The sequence below is a fragment of the Euprymna scolopes genome, chromosome 23 (assembly GCF_053919585.1).
Source record: "Euprymna scolopes isolate OS-2025 chromosome 23, ASM5391958v1, whole genome shotgun sequence".
Classification (NCBI taxonomy): domain Eukaryota; kingdom Metazoa; phylum Mollusca; class Cephalopoda; order Sepiida; family Sepiolidae; genus Euprymna; species Euprymna scolopes.
This window is the reverse complement of record NC_136504.1, coordinates 72,515,641-72,529,652: the sequence shown is the minus strand read 5'-3', so window position 1 is coordinate 72,529,652 and position 14,012 is coordinate 72,515,641. Positions and strand designations below refer to the sequence as shown.

Genomic DNA, 14,012 nt, shown 5'->3' with positions numbered 1-14,012 from the left:
TGAACATAAAAAATATTTACCAAAATAAACTTTTTTTTTTTAAATTCTTAATTTTGAAAAATAAAAACATAGTTTACTGCTTACAATGATGTTTGGAAGAAATTTCAAATAAAAACAAATGACTTTTCTTTAAAATTCAATTTTTTTAATGTGATAAAAAAATCTGCGTATCATAAAATTAGAACCATAATTAGAAATCTTTGTAAAAAGTAGACATTTTTTTTTACATTTAAGAGGAAATATAAAAAATTACCAGTTAAGCTCCTCTTAAGTTTGAAGAAAAAGTTTTTTTGTATGTTAATTTAATTTTTTAAATAGTAAATGACAGTTTCAAAGAATCATTTAAACAAAAGCATGCAGTTAATACTGAATGCTAGCCTTTTTAAAAATTTTTTAGAAAACTTTGGAAATTGCATTAAAATAAAAGAAACAATGCTTTACTTAATGGTAATTAAAAAAAAAGAATTGATTAAAACTGAAATGTTTGTTTCTGTATTAAATAAAATCATTGTTTCAATTTGTGTATTTTTATTATGAACAATTTGAAAATAATTTCCTTCATAGATTTATTAAAATAAAAACAGGCAAGGTTACAGAATGTTGATTATAATTTTTAAACTTACAATATTTGTTGTAGAGAAAATATTTTTGTTACAATGTTTTTAAGTGTGTTCCTATATACTCACCTCTGTACGAAAACAAAATCAGTTTTTTAATGTGGAGAAAATCTATCTCTGGATTGTAACAAAAATAAATATTGCCTCAATTTAGATTTTCAAGTGTAATGTCAGAACAGATACTACACTTTGAATTATTTATTTGCACAAAAACATTCAGATATTTTGGTTTAGGTGGCAGAATTTTTCAAAATATTCCTTTTAAGTTTGAAACAAAAAAGTCTGAACATCTTTGTAAAAAATAAATGGTTTGTTTCTTTTCAAACTTAAGAGAATATTTAAAAAAAAAAAGAAAAAAAAGTGAATTATTTTACAAATATCTTTTTAGGTCTATATTCGAATTTCATTTGATTTTTATACCTCAAAGTTGTCTAAATTCATTTTATTTTTATTTCAAATAATACAGTAAGAAATATTTCAGATACACTAAGCTGTAGGGCCCAGATTGCTTGACTGATGGACCTAGATTAAGTGAGTAAAGAATCATCAGCAACTATAATACAACTATATATGACAACACTTTGAAGAGTATTGATGAGGAAGCTTCTTTCTTTTCACAACCAATGCTTGGATCCTCACTTCTCTCCAGTCAAAATGAATGGTTCTCTCATTGAGTAAACCCCCTACTTTGATAAGCTTCTAGTATTGACTTTCACCCGACCTAAAGTTGAAGACTTACATCAAACCTGTTGCTAAGGTTATTGAAAAAATGGTCTGATCATTCTTGCTTTCTAGAAAGTATCTCACACCTAACTCCTGTATGAGCCAGATAAGATGGAGTACTGCTGCCATATCTGGGTTGACAGAGTTCAAAATTGACTTTGCAACCTAGTAGGGGGATTATGTCTTGTCATCTCTATATCCCCTTTCACACAGAAGAGATACTTTTAGATGCTATCTAATGTATCGTTATGTTCATAGTAGATGCTTAACTGAGTTACAATCCCTGATACCCCTCTGCAAATTATTCACAGCAAAAATTTGGCAAGCTATAACCACAACAAAGAACTTTCCTTTCTTGCATCAATATAGACTACAGATTTTTCCAACAATACACATACAAACAAATTGCAGGTTTTTTTGCTATTACATGCAAATTACTGATCTACCCAGCCTTTCAGGTTTTCTCGCTATTACATATATGGACAACAAACATTAAACACCTGCCACTTCTACATATTTTTCATAAGATAGAAGCCATCAAAATTTACAGTACATTCAATGTAGGCCTTTATATAAATTTTACTAATAAACACCGATCACTTCTCAACTTAAACCTTAACATCACTGAAGATGCAGTTATATAAACTAAATTCATAGAAAACCAGCCTGTTGAAAACTATTTATATACTATAAGTCTGTCTTACTACTTAAAGCTTAATAAGGTTATATGCAAACGAAAACATTTGCATACAAAACAAATATCCCACAACTACTGACAAAATCACATCTGCATTCTTAAAGCAATACATAAAACATATTCAACTTACTATGTTTACCACATCTCTTAAACAACAGTTATCTAAAAGACATACTAATAATAATCAGACCTTTGAAATTTGCACTCTGATAAATTGACCAATTTTCAAAATAGGTTACTACCATCACATAACTTATAATCTGCAATGTGCTAAAAACAATAGTTTCTACATAGGGAGAACTGTAAGACCATTACACCCATGCATTAAAAAGCATTTGAACACTCGCATATCCTTCTTCTACAAACAAGTGTAATAAATTTAAGCAAAAAAAACTGATTTTATAAATAATTGGTTTCAGTTTTGGGTCAATAATTCATTTTTGTTATTTATTATATTCATTTCTATTCTGTCTTTTTCAGTAAATCATGTGGACAGAACACAGCACAGCAGAATATTCAAGGCAATATTTTTGCCATTGTTAAGAATATAGGCATCTTGTGCATTACTGAAGCTACATTTATTTTAAGACATAAATCTAGTATTAATAACTTGAACTATATATACTGCCTCTTATCCTATATCCATCATACACACCAAAATTTATTATTATGTTTATAAATTTTAAATAATAAATATGCTAAGATTTAAATACATGTATAAAAAATAAATGAATAAAATATTCAAAAATTAATAGTAAAAATAAATATAATAAATACTAAAATAAAATAAAAAATCTGAACATTTTCAATATAACTAAATTCATTTAAAAAATATGTTTATAAATAGTTCATAAAGTAAATTTGAAAAAACTAAGCTACATTAGAATAAATTAAAAAATATAATAAATTTAAGCCAAAAAACTGAATATATAAATAAAAATAATTTTTAACACAAATAATATAATTGAAAGAGTTATGTATTTAAATCATTAAGCAGTTAAAAATATGTTAGTTTATTTCACTGTTTTAAAAAATGAATAATATAATAAAAACGTGTTAATTAAATATTTCTATAAAATAAATAAATTAAAAAATATAATAAAAGATTAATAAAATAAATATATTAATATAAAATAAATACATTAAAATCATGAGAATCCAAAAAAAAATTATTAGAATTAATACCTGTCCTTTATACACTAATTTATAAAAAAAAAAAAATAAGAAAAAAAACGATCATAATTATAAAATATAACTAAATTAATATAAATATATATTAATGAAAATAATATAATGAACTATGAACATACAAAGCAATAATAATAAATAAACTAATAAAACCATATATAAATTAATAAAATATTTAATATAAATTCTTTACTGAATAAGTGCTGTGCAGTGAATTTTCTTTCTCAAAAATAATTAAAGGGAGAGCACCATAGTTTAAAATTCTATAGTTACCTCTCCTTATTTTACTATAAAATTGGCCCATTACTAAATTTAAAAAAATTAAACATGTATACATGTATATATAAATATAATTTTGAATAAAATATAATAAAATTACCATAATAATAATACTGAGTTTTCATAAATTAATTTTAAAAAAATGAATATTTCACTCATTAAGAATATATATGAAAAATAGCGATAATAAATGTATAAGTGACATTTTCTGTCTGTATGCCATCAGCTAGAATCCAAATGAAAACATATAGCTCTCCAGTATTATTCTATCAGTACTATGTTCATACACATATAAAAACTTTTAAAATAATATTGTTAAAAGTATAAATGTATATTTGCACATGCAAAATTCTAATTTTTTCAGTTTTGACTCCCTTGCACTTAGCAGCTATTTTTACCTCCTAAAAAACAAATCAAATTTGTTCTAGAGGTCCGAATCCCTATATATTAAGTTTCAAGTCAGTAGACTAAAAATTGACAGTTTGGTAGAGACCATTCTGTACCGACAGATAAGGCCACTTTTATGTATATACTAGTATACTTTCCATATATAAAGAACAGTTAATGTAGATTAGCACCCTTAACTAAATCAAATCGCTTTATCAACCACTTCAAAAAATGAGATTTTACTTTTTTTTAAGCGATTATGTGTGAACTCATTGAAAAACATGGTAGAAAAAAAAGAAGGAAAAATAAAACAAACAATTGTTAAAGAATTTAGTTCAGGAATCAATTTTGCATGTGAATTTAATATAAAATGATCAGAGTTTCTGGACCATTTTAGTGTTTAAGGGAAATTAGCCCATTTTTTTGTGGAAGACAAATTCTATACAATTTTTTTGTGGACGTTGGGGTCTACTTTTTTAGGTGATTATGTGAGTTATTGAATTACCTCTCAATGTTATTCAATACTGAGGTACAATGTATAGTATTATGATTGATGATAATTAGTTTCATGGTTTCTGTACACCTGTGGTGCGAGAGATTGATACATGATGAGTCGGTGTGATTGTATTCTGGATGTGGTTCAAGTGATTTGCATTTGGTGTCAAAGCTTTCTAGCAATCTTTCTTATTATTTTTGCACATCTATGCAAGCCCCCCCCCCCCAAAAAAAACATTGTTTTCAGCTTTTGGGTCAATAATTCATTTTTATTATTTACTAGCGGGGAGACCCTGGCGTTGCTCGGGTGTTTGTGTGTGTGTGTGTGTGTGTGTTGGGGGGGTAAAAAAAAAACTTTGGGAAAGTAGATAGGATTGAACCCGGAACGTTGAGGCGAAGGTGGTAAATAAAGTGTGAAAAAAACCTGACAACTTACCACTCACCCACGAAGGGAGAGTAACTAAACAGAGTTCAAATTTAACGATTAAAAAGTTAAACTGACAGCTGTGCGATTGTAATGATCACACCATAGAAGTCCCACAGTGAACTTTTACTGCGGGGAAGGTATTTTGGATTTGTTCCTCAACTTTTTGTTTCCCTAAAATGTAGGGGGGGACACCAGATCCCCATACAGAGGAATATGAATAGCAATTGTTTGATATAAGGAGTTTCTCCCACATTGATTTAACACCCATTGCTTTCTGGACGTTCCTGGCCCTCGTGCTGGGAACCGCACCTTCATTTCAGATCAGTTTCACTTTTATACAAAAAAGCTGAATGAACACATGAGAAGCCAAAATAGCAGAAATTTTATAAAAGTTGACATAAATAAATCTGGACACGACGTGCGTTCGCAAATCATACATATTATGATCTAGGGGGTATATAAAGAGTTCTAAGACATAGTAACCCCACCCCCACCCCCGAGAATCCCGGCAAAAAAAGCCTTTTTGGGACATACAAAAATGTGCGCGCTGCATTTGCCTTTTATATAAATAAATTATATTCATTTCTATTCTTTTTCAGTAAATATTATCAAGATAATGGAAAACTGTTGCTTGATGTTGGACCCTATATGAAAGCTTTGGAAGTAAGTGATCACTGTATGCTTATAAATCTCATAATCTCTATATTAATAAAATTGTTTCCACTTCTTGTGTGTCTGTGTTTCTCAACTCTACATCACTGACATATTACATGTTTGTGCTAGCAACCCGACATTATATTGTGATGACAGTGTGGAGCATCGTAGTTGGCATGTGTCTGCTGTAGAGAAGCACTGGTACTCAAGTCTCATACAGAAATAACACACGTATGCAGATTTTGATGCTGTTGGGAATTCAAGGTGGCAGCATAAAAAGATGGATTTTTTTGTGCAACAGGTGTCTTTCGTTTTTTGAACATTGTCTTGTTTGAATGAGTTTGTTGTCAGTTGGAAGTGGAAGAAGGAGAAAAAGATGAAGAAGAAAAGTGCTACTGCCGCTTGGGTAAATAAGCATTCACTTATTTGAGGCATCGAAAGAGAAAAGCTTTTTTTGTGCCGAGTATGAAAAAAAAGAGACATTGAGAGTTGGTGCAGCGAATTGAAAGTTAAGAGAAGTTAGTGAGAAGGAATTCTGACCCTCTTTTTTTTCTGCTTGCAAGCGCACAGGCACAGTTATAAATAAACAGCCCCAACAGATCCTGAAATGAAATAATAGGACAAATATATAAACCATGCATTTAACAATTGATGAGTTTGACTGTTGTTTCTAAATGGTACATCAAACAAAAATGAAATCTAAGGCACATATTGACCAACCACAATGCACAAGAGACTTTCCTGGTGAGATACAGGAAGATCAAGGTCAGAACATTTGCCATAGTGCTCTGTCCGTTCACATAGGGATCAATATGTCTAGCAACAAAACATTGAGTACATTTAAAAAAAAGATCAAATGGCCTACAGTTGCCAACACAAATGCCTGGCAAGAGGCAATATTTTGATTTAGGCATCAGTGAAATCCTAACAATGACATTGTAAAGCCCTGTTGGCAAATGGCTGGAAGCTATTACAAAAATAAAGCCAATTTGGGAACACTGAAGAGAAAGAAGTGATGAATAGGACCAAGAATTGAAGAGAATAAAAAAAATCTAGAATTTAAGATGTCCCTCAATTCAGTTCACCATTTTATGTTAGTTGGCTTTGGCACTCACCAATCAGGAACAAGTAAAGAGAGTTTGTGTAAGGCCCTAACATTATAAATGTCCATTGTTTGAAAGTGCGCTAGAAGAGTCTGATTGGGTCGGTTTGGTGAAGAGAGTATTATTTTATTTATTTTTTTATTAAATTTTCACCCCAAACAAGGCACATTGCCACTTTGATGTAGGGGCTACTATCAGGGACATAAGCTACAGGGGTACTATGTAGAGAGTTGGGCAGCGAAATATCTGTTCACATTACACTTATACTTCTGCATGTCAGTACAGTTGGGGAAGCAGAGGCCCGGAAGGGAATTCCAAAGTCTAGTGGTTCTGGGGAAGAAACTACTGGAGTAGAAGGCTCTCTTACATCTTGGGATCTCTACTGCTTCACGGGTTTGGCGGGGGTATTTACGTCAAGAGGGTATAAGTGTTTGCAGTTTGTCAAAGCATTCACCATTAATGTACTTGTAGAACAGGCAGAGGGATGCAACATTTTGTCGATGGGACAGAGGCTGAAGCTTAGATGACAGTTCCGGACCTATCAGGTTGGCGACTCTCTTTTGAACCTTGTCTAAGAGCAAGAGACTAGTAGTAGATGCACCAGCCCAAATATGACAACAATACTCCAAACATGGGTGAATGGTGGCCTTATAGAGGTACAGGATACTTTCGGGCATTAGTAGCTTTCTAGCACGGTAAAACGAACCTACCTTCTTCGCAGTGGTCCTGGCAATGCTCTCAATGTAATTGTTCCAACTCTTGTTTCCTGTGAGTTTAAAAGATGTGCTTTCAGATAAAGAGTATTTGGCCATTGTGGTAGAGAAGGTTTCTTGTAATTATTGAAGGAAACAAGTTTAGTCTTGGCAGCATTGAATGTGACCATCCATTTTTGTCCCCATTCCACTACAGATTGGAGCTCATCCTCTAGTGTTTCTGCCATTTCTTTAGATATGTGTTCATTTGTTTTCCTGTCGTGTCTGTTATAGAGCGTGGTGTCATCAGCATATATACCCATCTCACAGACAATTTTGTCAGGGAGGTCATTTATGAATATTAGGAATAATAGAGATCCAAGGATAAACCCTTGAGGTACTCCCGCATTTATATCATATTGTTTGGATGTACGACCGTCAAGGACAACCTGGATTTTTCTCTTATTTAAAAAGGATTTAATTATGTTAAGTATTCTTCCAGTGATACCGTATGATCTGATTTTTCTGAGGAGACCTTCATGCCATACCCTGTTAAAAGCCTTAGATATATCTAGAGCTGCCGTTCTAACCTCCCCTGCTTTGTCCAGTGAATGGTATATACGCTCAGAGATTACAGTTAGGGTGTCTGCTGTGGAATGGGCTTGCCTAAATCCATATTGTTGGTTGTTCAGAAGTTTAGCATCTGTAAGGTAATGGACTAGAGCTTGGTTAATTATGGACTCAAATATTTTGGCAAAAAGTGGGAGGAGGCTAATGGGGTAATAATTTACTGGGTCAGTTCTTTTGCCAGAATTCTTGAAACTGGTACCACAGAAGCAGTTTTCCAGCAGGCAGGAAAGCAAGCTTCATTAAGGCATTTGTTGTAAAGTTTGGAGAGAACTGGAGCTACTTCAGCGGAGCACTTTTTTAATAGCACAACCGGGATGAGATCAGGTCCACATGCTTTTGAAGTGTCAAGATTTTTTATGATACCTGAGAAGGGGTGATTTTCAGATCGTCTAGTGTGGCATCTGTCCGCAAAGGAAAGTCAGAGAGGGGGTGGTTAGCAGGGTCCAACATGGAGTTGGAGGCAAACCGACTGGCAAGCATGTTAGCCTTCTCAAGCAAACAACCTCATGATTGTTGGATAGTAGGTGAATTGTTGATTGCCCATTATTTACTACACTGTTGTAGATTTTCCAAAAGTCATGGGTTCCTAATTTTTGTGCTTCAATGTGGTTTTTGGTGGTTTCAGTAAATTCTCTTAGTTGTCGTTATTTCTTTCTTACAATTACTTCTGGCTTCTATATACTTCTGTCTGTTTGAACTGGACTTATGTCAGTTAAATCTGTGGTATGCATGCTGTCTTTGTGCAATGGCAGCTGCACAAGTAGAAGTAAACCAGTGAGGCTTGCTATAAAATTTCCACGTGGGAACATGTGCTTCAATTGGCGTCTTGAACTATTCACTGGTCTCATTTGCGTACTGTTCAGCAGGAAGTGAAAAGATATTTCACCATGGGGCGTCTCTGAGACTCCTGATGGCTTCCCAGTCAGTCTTTTTATAATATCTCATTTTGAGCAATGGCTCTTCAGTTTTGGCTCTAGAGTTTAGGGCGATTTCAACCATTATCACTGCATGATCAATGTTCCCAAGTGGGCTGTGGGCATTCATTACACAATTATCGGGAACTGTAGTCAGAAACAGATCTAGAATTGATGTGTGTTGTTCTTGCTGGTCTGGGAAACGGGTTGGAAATGTAACCATATGGGAATGAGATATAGAGAAGCTATGTGTTGTGCTACCAGCTGCGTATGTGTTAGTAAAAAATCCAAACCACTTGCTGTGGTGGACACTGAAGTAATCAAATACATGTACTTGTGTGCTAGTGTCGAGGGAAAGTGGTGTATCTATGCTGTCAGAGACTTTGTTTATTAGGGTACAGTCCTGGGTCGACACAAAACTCTCTAGTGATCGACACAGAGACATCAATGACTGCACCCTCCAGCACCCCATTAGGGTGTCTATATTTGAACTTAATAAAATTGTTTCCAGTTTTCATGTGTCTACATGTTTCTCAACTTTGTGTCACTGATTTGACTTTTTTGACTTGCAAGTAAGAAATGATTTTTTCCTCTTCCTCAACAATTTTGGATACCAATTGGTATTGCCATGTTACATCACACAGCAGCTAAACCTGGGCTGTTGACGTCGTGTTGCGGGAAAAGCCGAGCTGAACGCTGAGTTACGTCTGGTTCAAAGGATGCATAAGTTTATAACATGGCGATTAGCCAATCACAACACCACGCACTGAGTTTTAACTTGACACACATGCGCCCACCCAAGCAGCAGACAAGAACTTTGGATACCAGTTGGAAGAGGAAAAAAAATCAAAAAAACTTACTTGCAAGTCAGAAAAGGTTAAGGTTACTTTTAAACAATGAATTTAACCATCTTGTCACACCAGCTCCAGACATCGGAAACTGTAATAAAGTTTTGTCAACAAAGAAAATTGATGGCAAAATTGGTGAGATGTGCAACAGGACAGTAACAAAAAAACTAACAAAAAAAAAAAGGAAGCATAACAAGCAGCTATGGATGGAGATATAGCAACGTAAAATGTCGCTATCTGGACTGGGACCTTCTTTGCCAAGTCACGGCTGAAGATTGCGTGCATACTGAAATTGATTTACCTGTGGGCGTTCAAGATGGCAACAACGTAAAACCTCCAACATGAATGTGGGTTGGGTTCATGCCACATCATCATTATCAGGATGGTGACTCTTCCTTTCCAGAGTTTCCTGTCTTCCATCAGCTGCCTTAGATCTTCAGGTTCATAGTTGATGTTGTGTGCTGTTTGCTGGATATACATGGATCTAGGTCATCCTTTGCTTGCGTGTCCGTGTCGTGAAGTCCATAGCAATACATCACTCACCAATTCATGCTTGTTCCTCAGACAATGACTGGCAAATCGTAGGCGTCTTTCCCTGATGATATTAGATATGGCAGGTAGGTTGCCATAAAGTTGCTGCTTCATGGGATAATTTTGCCAAGATATATTTAATACTGTTTTTAGCATACGGGTGTATGTGCCGTCTAGTTTTTTTTTCCAATCTTTTGGTGAGTGTCCAGGTTGTAGCACCGTAAACAAGGACAGACTCTATCACTGTCCTGAAGAACTGCCTTTTCAGTTTGTTAGTTAGCTCTGAAGTCCATACTGAACGCAGCCCATCCAATACGGCCTATGCTTTTGAGATGCGAATTTCAATATCTCACTCTGTGGAAACTATGTTGCTGCCCAGATACGTAAACTCAACGACTTCTTTCAGTGTTGATCCAACCAAAGCCCTGATCTCTCCTTTCACATTGAAAGTCATAAACTTTGTCTTATTCGCATTTATGTGGAGACCAATGTCATTTGCAGACTTTTCTAGCTTATGTAACAGTGTTTGTACATCAGCAGTGTTGTTCGCGAACAAAGCAATATCGCCTGCATAATCTGCATCAGTTATATGTGCTGATTGATTCATTTAGGGTGAAGCCTAGTGTGTTGTGTATATCAACAGAGGTGTGAAGTACAAAGTCAAGACAGACAATGTCCTTGTAAAACCCTGATGCGGATGTTGAAAAATTCAGTGTCCCTATCTGGCGACCTGACTGTTGCTCGAGTGTGCTCATATAGCATCATGATAGCATTAATGACTTCATTTGGAATGCCATATCCTTTTAATATGCTGACCATTTTTCCTCTATGTACGGAGTCGAATGCTTTGGAGAAATCTACAAAGATCATGACTGCCTAAATGTTTTAGGCTTTGACTCCTTCAATCAGTCTCCTAACAGTAAGTATTTGACTAGTAGTAGAGCGATTCTTTCTAAATCCATTTTGGTTCTTCCTGAGCACTTCTTCGATCTTTGGTTGGATACGGTTGAGAAACATGGCATTGTATATTTTTGCTGCAATTGGAGTGAGTGTTATTCCTCTGTAGTTGCTTGGTATGCTTAGGTCACCGTTCTTGGGAAAGTATGCATCCTTCCCTCCATATATGAATAACTTTTTGTTTATATACAGAATTGCATGAATTAAGAAGGATGTCATTGAAGCCACCTGTCTTCCATACTTCAGGAGGTATGTTATCTAAGCCTGCAGCTTTACGATTCTTGGTTTTCTTTAGTACAGTTAGAAGTTCCTCCATTGTAAAATCACCCTTCTCAATATCAAGTTCCTGTACAACAATCGGCTGAATTGGTTTGTCTGTCACTTCTTGTTTGTTTCCAAGTAGCTTTTCAAAATGTGCTTTCCATTTCGAACATGCATTCTCTGGAGTGTTTGCCTTTAACTTAGCTTTGGCAGGTCGTTTGCACCCAGATATCTTGTTTACTACTTGCCAAGCCAGATATGATTGCTTGTTATCTGCTGCATTCTGGATTCGATCTATTTGTTCTTGAACATACTTCTGTTGTTTTGATAGGTACATCATACTAAGCTCTTGAAGCGCCTGCTTCCTTAATTTTGTATTCTGTCAAGTGGGGTATTTATGTTGCTTTTTGTTTGTTTTTTAACTCTTCTCGTTTTGATATCATTTTGTCATTTTCCCAAAGTACTTTTTGCTTTACCTTGGGCTTTAGAGGTATATAATTCTTTGCTGCTTCTTGGTGCGATCTAATGAAGTTTTCATAGGTGGTATTAGCATATGTTTCCTGCTCTTGTGCCTGTAAAGCATCAAATCTGTTTCGCAGTTCGAATATGAATCTGTTTGATCTGATTGTCGTGTAACAACAAGCATAAGTTCTTTTTCCATGATGGAACAAACTGAAATGGAGAGTATCCATTAACTTTTCTCCTTGAAAACAATCTACAATACATGAATACCCGTTTCCAGAAAAGACCCAGTAAACTCTGGACCCATCAATCCCCAATTGGAGACATGGCACAACTGGACTATTTTTTTATAAATAAGAAGTGGATCAATAGCTGTCATACCTGTGAAGCTTATAGCAGTTTCTATGGTGTGTCTACTGATCATAGGAGGATTGTAATCTCTAAGTTGAAGTTAAACCGATTGATGTGCGAACAAAACTAAAAAATCATCTAGATACTCCTACAACTGGTCAACATTGTTTATGCCACACAATAGTTGATTGGAAGAATTTTCTGCAAGACATTTGCCGGGATTATTTTCTCAGGAATCCCTGGCAGATAGGAGGGCCCAGCTATATAACGAGTCTGTTTTGAACCGACACAAACATAACGTCAGCAGACTTCTCACACTAGTCTGAATCTTTAGTGGATATGACCTTGCCAATAAGGAGGATTTCTACCAAATTGGAATGTAGAAATCCTCCTTCCACTAATAAAAGAATATAACATAAAACAATATATTCTGCCGGGAATCACGGTTGTATCACATTATTGGAGGGTATATAGAAAAGTAGGAGGAGATGGGTATCACCACAGTCTTCACTTCATAGATCCTGAAATGCAGGCAACCACTAATCATGTAGAGCAAATGTGGAAGGAAGCCAAACAGCGCAACAAACAAGAATGTAGAACCAACCAGAAGCTTTTGAACACCTATCTTTTATAGTTTATGTAGAGGCAAAAATTGACCTCCATATTAACTCATATCGCCGAAAAATGTTGGTAAGGAGCTTCCTTACACATCTGCTACCTCTTCTCCATCCACTTTGCCGTCGTCTGATGCCATCCAAAAGTCTGAGGAAAAATATCTTCCTAGGAAAATTTTCCTGGCATTGTAAAAAAAAGAAAAAATTCTAACTACTCCCAGTGATTTGTCAAAAAAAATTTTTTTAAAAAGGCCCAACCTACCCACTTTTGTTGTTTCATAAACAAATACTTGCAAAAACATAAAAAAAAACAAAAAAAGTTTTTTTCAATTTACAAAATTTGTTTGTTTCAGTTTTCTTTTATATATTAAAAAAAAATTCTTGACAAAAAAAATCATATAAAAATAAATACTTGAAAGAAAATTGCTTAAAAATTATTTCTTTGACACAAAAAACTTTTCTTCACACAGTTAATAAAAATTAAAAATTATGGCAGGTTTTTGCTTTTTTTATTTTGTTGATGTTTCTACATTTAAAATTTTACTGTTTTCTTTTACATAGCGTTGTTATGATTTCATCAGCAACGCTCGGCATTATCCGGCTGTTGATGTCATGCTCTGGAGAAAGCCGAGCAAACGCTGAGTTACATTTGGTTCAAAGGATGCATAAGTGCCGCTTTTACTATTAAATGTTTCTTTGTTGAAATCAAAATGCCATAGCGTAATATAGACAAATAAACATTTTAAGAATCATATTAAATAAAAAAATAATTTAATTATAAAATTAACTTCAATGCAATGCATTTTGGTTTCTCCAGCCATAAAATAACCCTTTTAAATTTGGAAAGAATTTGAAAGCATTTAAAATATTGAATAGAAAGTAATTTTTACTTTAGAATTCTTCATAAATTCTCATACATTTAAAGATTAAAAGTTGTGAAAATTATTTACATTTGATAATTTTATGCATATAAAAAAAATTGTATTTTGAAAACTTTTTTGAAATAATATAGTATTCCAAAAAAAATTTTTAATCTATCTATATATCTACAAAAATGAACATGTCTGTGTGTCTGTGTACATTTCCCTACAGAATAACTCTGTCAATTTTTAGTCTACAGACTCGAAATTTGATATACATGGTACTGAGATTTGGGAAAATCAATGTGATCCGTTTTCGGCC

General features: G+C 34.0%; 1 protein-coding gene across 1 annotated transcript in view; it reads left to right on the top strand.

The window, feature by feature from the left end:
- Positions 1–14,012, top strand: part of LOC145245997 (phospholysine phosphohistidine inorganic pyrophosphate phosphatase-like) — a 120,467-nt gene that overhangs the window by 80,686 nt on the left and 25,769 nt on the right. Inside the window, exon 4 of the mRNA XM_080107793.1 lies at positions 5,413–5,476. Coding sequence (XP_079963919.1) covers positions 5,413–5,476 — 64 coding nt within the window. The remainder of the gene's footprint in view (positions 1–5,412; positions 5,477–14,012) is intronic.